Below are 10,590 nucleotides of genomic sequence, written 5' to 3'. Positions count from 1 at the left end.
AACATCTTATAAATGTCAGCAGGACATATAAGAGTGCAGACGTCTTAAAGATGTCTTGCGGATAAACAAACGATCAGAAAAATAAATGTTGCGGATGAAAATGCAGACATCAAAGAGACACCTATAATGTAAATTTGTGCTATCCGGATGATGACCGAAGAGTCTGATCACTAAATAAGAGATATTTTTCCATCTTTCGATAAAAAACTGAGCTTTCAAATCGCTCTTGCAATACTATTGCCCCATGCCTGACCAACAATAAGAAACTGTCCAGACCTGAAGCTTTATTTCCTTGAACTTTTATAAAAAAAAAACAATTTATGATGAAACAATACAAGACTACCAACCCAGAATGAGCGAAGATGTATTAAAGAAAACAAAAGTTTACACTGAGTGCGTTTGTCCCCTCAAATGACAGAACAAAGAAACAAAACACAATCAATATGCACTAATATAAAAGCACAAGAACACAAACTGTCCATTCATTCAGATGAAGAGTCTGATCTAACACTCTTAAAAGGTACCACATTAACTGGTGTAGAAAAGCGTTCCACACACACACACACAGTCGTGATGAAACTTAGCGGAATGAAGAAAAGCAGTAAATACAGACGTGCGAGAGATGGATTCTTCCTCATCAGCACTTATCAATGCTATATAAAACAAACCCAGCGCATGTGTGTGTGTGGAAGACACGAGAGGGCAAATAAAAGAGGATTGTGGGAAATTGATTTGGCAGTGAGTGTGTCTAATGTCGCCTCTTCTTCTTGCTGCTGGGGGGCGGGGCTGATGAACGGCCCTTCCTCTTCCTGTTTGAGCTTGCTGTTTCCTCTACATCCTCGTACTGACTCTCTCGATCCGCTAACAAAAAGAACAGATGAAAATCATCTTTAGGTGACACAAAATTGCTTTAGAAAAAAGAAATCAAGAACACACTATTATTTAGATTTAAATGACTACTTAAAGCTGCAATCTGTAACTTATGCGTCTTTGTTCCCATCTCTGTGTAAAATTGCAGGTTATACATTTATCTTGGAAAAACAACCGACATTTCCTGCAAAACCTGACCTGACAACTCAACGTATGATTCATTATAGTAAGCCTTTTCTTTTTGAATAGAATGTTCAGTTTTCAAAACTGATAATGTACTTCAGTTTAAAAAAAGGTTACGGGTTGCAGCTTTAAAACACATGAAACAATATTAATGATCGTATTCAGATGGGTCTCGTCCGAACCTTTCCGGGCCTCTTCCTCCAGCTCATCCCAATCTTTCCCGCTCTCCTCCTCACTGCCGAGAGACTCGTTATAATCTGAAATATCACAAACGTCAAACTGTGAAACTGATGTTCTGCAAGATTCGACACGGATGCAGGTGACGGAGAGACAAACCTGAAGCATTGCCATCTTAAAGCTTTAACACTTATTTACCCTAAAAGTTCACAACTCTGATGAAAAAAAGAGAATTACTTTTCATAATTCTCTAAACAAGAAACCCTGAACCACTGATCCTGCATCTGAATGAAATGTTGAGCGGTTACCAGAGTCTTCCGTTTCTGATGAGTAATCTTCATCACTGTCCTCCTCTTCCTCCTCCTCTTCATCAGCTGAAGGGTTGAACGTCTCGTCCTCAATCTCCGACTCAGAATCTTCCTCGGCGCCGCTACCCTGACACGCCAACAACAGAAACGCTCAAAAACAATAGTCTGCAGTTTCGGTGGATACGTGTATAGACGCTTGTGACATCACACGGTGTCAGTGGAGGTCTCACCTCGCTCTCCGGGTCGAGGAAGGACCAGCCGCCCTGCTCGAAGAATCCTTCAGGGTCATCAACAATAGTCTTCATGATCTTAGTCCAGTTCAAAGACTGAACGCCTTCTGTGTACTTGATATCACACGAGCTGGAGACAGACGGAGAGATTTTCCATTGTACCCACCCGTGTATTTTTGTATCATGAAAAACGCTTCATACCACAATATAACACACTAAGGTATCTTTAAATCGAAACTCTTAACCTCTAAAACTTAAAACACAACGTTAAACCAGAGACAGCACAGATCTGTTGCGTTTGGGGTGGAGCTTACTTGAGCCATTCTTTGATTGGGTCGAGGGAGTTGACAGGTACGGCATTGATCATGGTAACTTTCTTGTTGTAGTCCTTATAGACGATGACGACGTCAAAATTCTTCAGGTGAAACTGAACTCGCTCGAAATGAACCAACTCCAACTCGTCCAGGGTCACCACAAATGGAGGCTAGGAGAGAGAGAGACAGAACCTGAGTGAGTGAGTGAGTGAGTGAGTGACAGAGACAGAGAGGGTGAGAGGAACGAGGGACAGAGAGGGAGGAGTGTTGAGTGCAGGTAAAGTGAATCTCACCCATTCAGTGACGTTACAGAGAGCGCTGGATGTGGGCTGCAGCAGACAGGTGCTCCTGTAGGGGGCGCCCTGAAACCTACAACACAAACACTGGTCAAACAGTGCAGATACACACACGGCTGTACCCAGTTCTGCTTTTGACACACTCACCCTAGGTCTCTGAAGGGAACCTCAAACTCCAGCTCCTCTTTGGTCAGCGACTCTACCTTCTCGATGAAGTTTTTGAAGGCGGATTTGAGTTTGTGTCTCATTTCTCGCTCCATCTGCTCGGCATAGAGGTCGTCGCGGTCGTGCATGTGCTGGTGTTTGCCAAGATCCGTGGTGATCTCGCCCACCTCCGTGTAGAACTGCACGTCCGTGTGTCGCTTCTTGCCGAACATGATGGCGTTCTTTAGGTGGAAGTGCAGGACGATGATCATCTCGCCGTCGCAGGGCTGGAAAACAGCGTGTTTGATGTTGTTGTACAGGATGTCCACCTTGTCGCCGCGCACTGACGTGAAGCGGAACCCTGGAGAGAGAGACACACGAGGAATCATTTAGAGAACATCACATCAGCCTCAAGGCTTCGTAAAGGACCGCGCGAGCACTGACAGACCGTTAGTGTGTGCCTCCAGCGAGCCCTGCATCCTCTTCTGGGCGATGTTGGGCCGGATGTAGAGGTCTTTGAGTTTGGGGTTGCTGCGGTTCAGGTTGATGACCAGTGAGTCCTGTTTCACGATGCCCTCTTTCTCCTTCTCCTCGGCCTCACGGGTCTTGTAGCGCTTCTGCACCTCCTTTATGATACGGAAGGCGTTCTGTAGGTTGGTGGAGGGGACGGAGTGATCGCCAGGGGACTTCAGGTTGGACGCTCGGTACGTACTGCCGGAGAAACGTAGGCATATGACATAAGTACACGGAGAACAGTTTAGATAAGATTATTTTAGAAATATTTTCTTCTACTCCCCTTATGTCAAACCTGTATGAGTTTCGGTCTTATCTAGAACACAAAAGAAGATATTTTGAAGAATGTTCATAATCAAATACCATAATTTCTCAAAATATCATCTTTTGTGTTCCAGTGAAGAGAGTCACATACGGGACGGGATGCGAGAGAATAAACGATGACAGAATCTTTAGATTTCAGTGAACTATCCCTGTAAAGGGATCCTGCTGTTTGAAAGCAGAGCTCATCTTACATCTCTTTGACAAACGTGGCCTCTGGATTGGGGAAGATGTTTCCCTCGTGACGTCCCAGCGAGCTGCCCGGTACAAAGAAGTTTATCCTCAGGTACGTGTAGTCTCCTTCAACAGACATACTGATATTCTGCACGCACACACATGCACAGAGGATTGAGTTTCAGTGTTTTTAAGCCACAGGTCAATAAATCAGCCAAGTGACATTTATGATCAATAACTGAAGATGGATATTGTGAATAAATATGTTTTCAGACAAATGAAAACTGTCTTACCTTGATGGTTGCGATGTGAAAAGGTGTTGCGATGCCAAATACTGGCATTATGACAGTCTCGTATTTCTTATCGATGAAGATCTTCATATCTCTGATGTCCTTTTCCCGGGGCATTTGTGACACGTTTTTATACGACACGTTTGACTTGCGGGCTCTGGGGAGGGTGACACAGAGTTATGTTCCTTGTCTTCCTTGCTATGGCATTTATTACAGTGAGCAACGAAACATCGAATAGAAATGACAAACTTCTGAATCTGCTGTCCTCCCTTCTGCTCGGTCAGACGTCGCTTGGCCTCCTCGTTCATCTGATTGGCCAGTTCTTTCTGATGGGCCCGCCTCTTCTCCTCCGCGGTCATCTCATTCTAACCAATCAGAGGGCAGCGAGCAAACACACAATATTCAGAGTGATGTTTTTAACACTTCTTATAAATGTACTTATAAAATAAAAGAAAGCGCACATACTCTGGTTCTGTCTGTTAGCAGGGCGGCGCCGCGAGCTCCTTTACCCAACAGCTCCTCTGCGTTATCTTCATCCTCCTCATCATCATCTTCATCATCGTTCTGTAAACGCATACAAGAAAAACTTCACTAGATATTCAACACTAAAAAGACCTCAAACCAGACGACGGACGGCAATCGTATGAAAGTACAGCTAGATTGAAGTACCTTGAGGAAAATTCCCACGTTTTTGATCTTCTTTTTGACAGGAGTGAGAACGGTGGCTTGATCGTCCTGCGACACACAACACAAGTTTCAATTCAGAAAGAGACAGCAGAAGCTAAACACTTCAGACAGAGCTCGGCCGAAACTATAATGTGGGATGATGTGGGTGTGTCTCACCTCATTAATCTGTACGGTGTCTCCAATGAAGAGCGCATATTTCTTCTGCTCATCCTTCTTTCCCTCTTTGTTGATCATATCAGAAAATCCCAGACTGATGCTGAAAACCATTCCTACACACACACACACACAACAGTTGTCAAACAACTAGGGATGTACGAACGACTCAATGAGAGCTTGTTGAAAATTCATTATAATATGTTGAGAGAGAAGCCCCTGTCTGCAGATCAAGGAGGGGCTAAACGCGTTGCTCCGCACATAAGCCTTTTCATTGGTTAGTGTCAAAGTAACACCGTTGACACTCTGGCAGGTGTAGATGTTATTTAAATCGCAATACATGTTTTTAACAGCAGGTGCCCCTGTGTTTAATGCAAACTTGGAAAACGTGGATATGCAGATATTTCTTAAAGAAAGGCACAGCTTAAGTCTTAGTTTGTTTAAATCAAAGATACTTTTTTATTCACTTCTTTTTTATTTGGAATTTGTTGTTTGACAAAACATATTTTTATTTTAAAAGAAATGTGCAGCATTTTTAATTGATCTTAACTCATTTTGTGAAAATAAATGGTCTCGTGAGATCAGTATTGTGAGAAGAGCGAATCCTTTCATCCCTACAAACAACAAAACATACGTTAAAGCAGAAATTGACTTCCATAATATTTTTTATTCATACTACAGAAAGTCAATGGGGAAGTGAACTTCTGCTTTGACGTCAACAACATTCGTGTCATTCTGTAGGTGGATTTGAGCAAAAAGCAAGATGAATTTGGCCAATTAAAATTGTGTTATGATGTTGTTAAAACCTGACAGTTTTATTGCCAAAGAATCCACACGTACCTCTTTTGAGTTTGTATTGATTTTTTACGTTCAGGACGAGAGATCCTTCTCTGAACTCAATCCCCATGGCGAACCTGCAGCACAAAGCCAGTGCCTCCTGTTATTTATTGTGTTGATTCTTTACACACCAAACATCATTTACATGCACCAGGATGAATGTTGTGTCAAATTAAAAGTTGCCAACGGCACACAAACACTCGCAGACTTTACGTACCCAATGTTTTTGGTGAGCTTGTTGACCAGTTCTGGTTTCTCTTTCTTGACAAACTCCAGGACAGTGTTGTAGGCGTCACAGAGCTTCACACCTGCACGTCATAAGACTCATTTAAATACAGTTCATACACACACACAATGACGCTCTTTAATGTGCTCACCGTGTTTCAGCTCTTTGAGGAGCTCCTCCTCCACCTGTAACAGGAAGTTGTAATTGTCCTGCATTTCCTGTGGCGGGTCCACCATGAGCGTTCGCACCAGATTCGAGCAGTAGGACTTGTAACGGATGCCCATCGCACAAGTTATGGCTCCAAAGTGCATGGGATTCTTATCACTGAGATAAAGCAGAACCACACACTGTATCATCATCATCAAATCTACTGAAGGATGTTGTCGTGGTTGCTTCAATACTCACCTGACGACGCTGAATTTGAGGCTGTAGTTTCCTCCGCTCTGAATGATGGGAGGGTAGCACATCTCCACCGTGGAGGGATCGACGCCGCCTAAATACTTCCTCTCCTCGATGGCCTTCTCCACAGACTCAGCCAGACGACTGTGCTTCACTTTCTATTACAGACATCGAAAGCTTAGTGAGGAGAAACACGGCTCTATACATCCAATCAAGTCTCTGGATTACTTATAATGACTGCACGCAGTCCAACTGGTTTTCATGTGCCGTCTGTCACAGCGACCATGTGAATCAGGCAACAAACCTCATCTGCGTCCACAATCTCCATCACCCGCTCCTTGAAGAACTTGGTGAAGACGTCACTGGTGATGGCAGAGGCCTTCTTCATGAGCGCCAACTCTCCATCTTCCTTCACCGCCATAGTGTATGCCACAACCGTACTTATGTCCACCTGACCAACACAACACACTCGTATCACACATAAATATGCAAACCTTGTAGAGTCGAGGATAAAATCAAATCAAAACACAGCAACAAGTTGGCAACTGTATAAATGCATACCCTGCTGAAAGAAAACAATAAAACCCATCACAGAAATCCTAATTGTTTCTATTAAAACCATTACAAAATTCCTTTTGGGCATTATTCAAATAGGAATTGCTTTTGTTCTGTTGGTTCCCAGCTGCCAGATTACATCACATCAATAGAATCCAAAAACCAGTGAACATTATTATAGTTTACATTTAAACAAATACAACTCAGTCAGGGGCTACAGTGCCCCTAGTAAAAAAAAAGGTCTTGAGCCCTGTTGTGGCTCATTCCTATCAGAGACTCGAAGAAGTGATTCACTGACCCGCTCTAGGCCATCGGCCGTGATCATATCGCTCCAGCTCTTCATGTATTCTCCGGGGAATTTATCCTTGATGAACACACCCACCGACTTGCCTTCTTTACTGCTGCGGATGGCTTCCATCATCTTCTCAAAGTTTGCCTTGTTGCTCTCGCTCTGCCAGGGTGAGAGACGGAAACAAAAGTGCACCACGTTCACACAGTGTCATTAAACCAAACCATATCCAGAACTCATCAAAACAACCCTGGGAGCGCACAGACTCTCCCCGTTACAAGATATCACATTTGCGGTTGCTAGGCAACACATATACACTAAGACACGGCAGTACCTTCTCCCTGACCAGCAGCGTGATGGGAGGAACTCCATTGGCGTTCTCGTTTCCTTTGGTGACCACCACCTGCTTGAGGAACTCGACTTTCTTCTTACTGGCCAAGAACATGATCTTCGTCTCACAGAAGACCATGATAGTGTCTGTGAGCTCGTATCCAAACAGCCACGTCTGTGGGAAACAGAACATGACATGTGCTTCACGTGTGAAGAGTAAAACGCGCTCTCGGACACGCTCCGTGCTGATGAATGTCATTCACCTGAAGGGCTGTGGATTTGGCATAGACGATTTCTTCATCGACGCCCACCGACACCACGATAGCATCCACCTTCCCAAACTCATCTTCACCTTTCTGTGAGAGAAACACAGTGTCAATGTCACTCTCATATAATGCTCGTGATAGAACATACACATCTGACAGACGTATCGCAGATAATAAAGCAGACGTCATATAGACATCTATAAGATGTTTTTACACAGCAGATGTTTTCCAGATCTTTAGGAGATGCATTACAGACGTAAACACGTCAAAGAGATGTATGACAGATAATAAAGCAGACGTCATATAGACATCTATAAGATGTTTTTACACAGCAGATGTTTTCCAGATCTTTAGGAGATGCATTACAGACGTAAAGACGTCAAAGAGATGTATAACAGATAATAAAGCAGACGTCATATAGACATCTATAAGATGTTTTTACAGCAGATGTTTTCCAGATCTTTAGGAGATGCATTACAGACGTAAAGACGTCTCAGAGATGTATAACAGATAATAAAGCAGACGTCATATAGACATCTATAAGATGTTTTTACAGCAGATGTTTTCCAGATCTTTAGGAGATGCATTACAGACGTAAAGACGTCTCAGAGATGTATAACAGATAATAAAGCAGACGTCATATAGACATCTATAAGATGTTTTTACACAGCAGATGTTTTCCAGATCTTTAGGAGATGCATTACAGACGTAAAGACGACTCAGAGATGTATGACAGATAATAAAGCAGACGTCATATAGACATCTATAAGATGTTTTTACACAGCAGATGTTTTCCAGATCTTTAGGAGATGCATTACAGACGTAAAGACGTCAAAGAGATGTATAACAGATAATAAAGCAGACGTCATATAGACATCTATAAGATGTTTTTACACAGCAGATGTTTTCCAGATCTTTAGGAGATGCATTACAGACGTAAAGACGTCAAAGAGATGTATAACAGATAATAAAGCAGACGTCATATAGACATCTATAAGATGTTTTTACACAGCAGATGTTTTCCAGATCTTTAGGAGATGCATTACAGACGTAAAGACGTCTCAGAGATGTATAACAGATAATAAAGCAGACGTCATATAGACATCTATAAGATGTTTTTACACAGCAGATGTTTTCCAGATCTTTAGGAGATGCATTACAGACGTAAAGACGTCTCAGAGACGTATCGCAGATAATAAAGCAGACGTCATATAGACATCTATAAGATGTTTTTACACAGCAGATGTTTTCCAGATCTTTAGGAGATGCATTACAGACGTAAAGACGACTGTAGTAAAACTCCTGGTTTTAAACCATAATAAAGTAAATATGAAAGTGGACTATTCACTAAGTTTATACGCCGGAATACTGTAGTATACATGAACAAAGTGTTTATTGTGCAACAATTTACATACTACAGTATACTACAGCGTGGGAAATGCTCTCATGCTTGTTTACGGTAAATTTTTGCGCAGTTTATGTACAATATAAGCTCATAATAATAGTTAACGAGCATTAACAGTTAATAACAATGTGACAAAATGTCACATATAGGCTATATTACCGCGTATTCATCTGAAGTAACTCTTCGTGTTGATGAAAAATCCCTTTAAAACCAACATCGTCTCCTCAGACGTCCTATTTGATGCCTTAACTTTTATTTTCAAGTGCAATCATTTAAAAGCACTGTAATGTGAGGTAGCACACAACAACACACATCAAACTCAAACTTACGCGACAACATTCGAAAGCGTAAAACTAGACATTCAAGTCTTTTATTTTCCTGACGAGAAAACACGCAATGTTAATCGATGAGAAGCGGCGTGAAGGCAGCTCGCGCTAACATGCTAACGCAGGCTAGCCGCCGATGCTAATCTCACATGACGTTATTAAATCATCACGAACATCACACGTGTGATGAAAATATGAAGTGAATCACAACACGAGCCGTCAAATCAACACAGCGCAGTTAAATCGGGTGTTTAATTAACGGCTGTATGGAAATGAGGCCTGAAGTGTGCATGTGTTTAATGCTCTTCATCATCTCACATACACACATCATATCTGTTCATATAGGAGTTTATATCACATACAACGCATGTTCGTGGTGTGTATGACATAGAATGAGAGCTCTGTACCTTCCAGTTGCCGTAGAATCGCTTGATGCGGCGGTAAAACGCGTCTTTATCCAGATTCACCGCCATAATATCGCATCAATACATACACACACACACACACACACACACGCACTCACACACAATCAAACAGTTAAAGGAGCAGACACGCGCGCGCACACACACACTGCACGTTAAATACAACAAACTCGATCAAAGAAAAGACGAAAATAAATGCTCAATATACACGTGTATATATTAAAGTTGTCTTCATAAAAACAACAATAAAACGTGTTGTTGTGCGTAAGCGCTGTAGAGTCCGATGCGGAACGTAACGCGTGAATATATCATGTTGAAAACACGCATGTCTGATATTAAGCCCCTCCCTCCTACTTCATATTACACTTCTAGCCTATATAACCTTCATATATTAGTTTTTTATCGTCTTTGTTTTAAGTCATATGTATATACTAGTTAATGTTTCTTATAAACGGTATGTGCATTTGTCGAAGGTTATTATTCATTTTCTTAACCATATGCATTTATTTATGCTGCCATTTTAAAAGTGCGTCTTACTAAAGAACGACTTGTGATTATTGTCTGTGATTTGACAGGCGTGTCTCGTGAACCTGGCCGCAGGTCAGTTATATCCGTTCATTTACTAACCATAAATCATATTTATTTATTTAGATTATTTAGTAGTTTGTTAAAGCCTTTGTTTGCCTACGTTTTCCTCTCGCGCATAAATTCCCGCCCCGACGACTACGTCACGCAGTTTCCGCCGAATAAAATCCCACGTGAGAGGTCTTTTTCCCGCCTTGATGCGAACGTCACACAGCGCACATGACTTTTTCCCGCCATCTCGTGTCATTGGAAAGCGCGCGACTGTGTGGGAGCACGTGGGTTGCAAGTGG

The 10,590-nt window shown here is 42.2% G+C and overlaps 1 protein-coding gene across 1 annotated transcript; it reads right to left on the bottom strand.

The window, feature by feature from the left end:
- Positions 1-264: 264 nt before the first annotated feature.
- supt16h (SPT16 homolog, facilitates chromatin remodeling subunit) lies at positions 265-10,436 on the bottom strand. The gene is made up of 23 exons (XM_079461736.1): positions 9,701-10,436; positions 7,560-7,652; positions 7,301-7,471; positions 6,976-7,128; positions 6,427-6,573; positions 6,129-6,280; positions 5,875-6,047; positions 5,715-5,805; positions 5,501-5,574; positions 4,664-4,776; positions 4,490-4,555; positions 4,286-4,384; positions 4,070-4,185; positions 3,824-3,977; positions 3,551-3,678; positions 2,971-3,233; positions 2,526-2,883; positions 2,376-2,451; positions 2,083-2,252; positions 1,769-1,898; positions 1,539-1,665; positions 1,236-1,310; positions 265-861 (listed from the first exon to the last, which is right to left on the bottom strand). The coding sequence occupies exons 1-23, from the start codon at positions 9,764-9,766 to the stop codon at positions 749-751; spliced, it is 3,108 nt and encodes a 1,035-aa protein (XP_079317862.1). The 5' UTR covers positions 9,767-10,436; the 3' UTR covers positions 265-748.
- Positions 10,437-10,590: the final 154 nt, after the last annotated feature.

This window comes from Barbatula barbatula (genome assembly GCF_947034865.1).
Source record: "Barbatula barbatula genome assembly, chromosome: 1".
NCBI lineage: Eukaryota > Metazoa > Chordata > Actinopteri > Cypriniformes > Nemacheilidae > Barbatula > Barbatula barbatula.
The sequence above is the reverse complement of the archived record's forward strand: the minus strand, read 5'-3'. Positions and strand labels throughout refer to the sequence as shown.

Bases quoted from the DNA above. Each gene is read 5' to 3' on its own strand.
- supt16h (XM_079461736.1), bottom strand. From the start codon at position 9,766: ATGGCGGTGAATCTGGATAAAGACGCGTTTTACCGCCGCATCAAGCGA. The intron at 7,129-7,300 runs GTACTGCCGTGT...TCACCCTGGCAG, and splicing joins CGCTGCTGGTCAGGGAGAAG to AGCGAGAGCAACAAGGCAAA. The intron at 3,234-3,550 runs GTAAGATGAGCT...TTTCTCCGGCAG, and splicing joins GCCACGTTTGTCAAAGAGAT to TACGTACCGAGCGTCCAACC.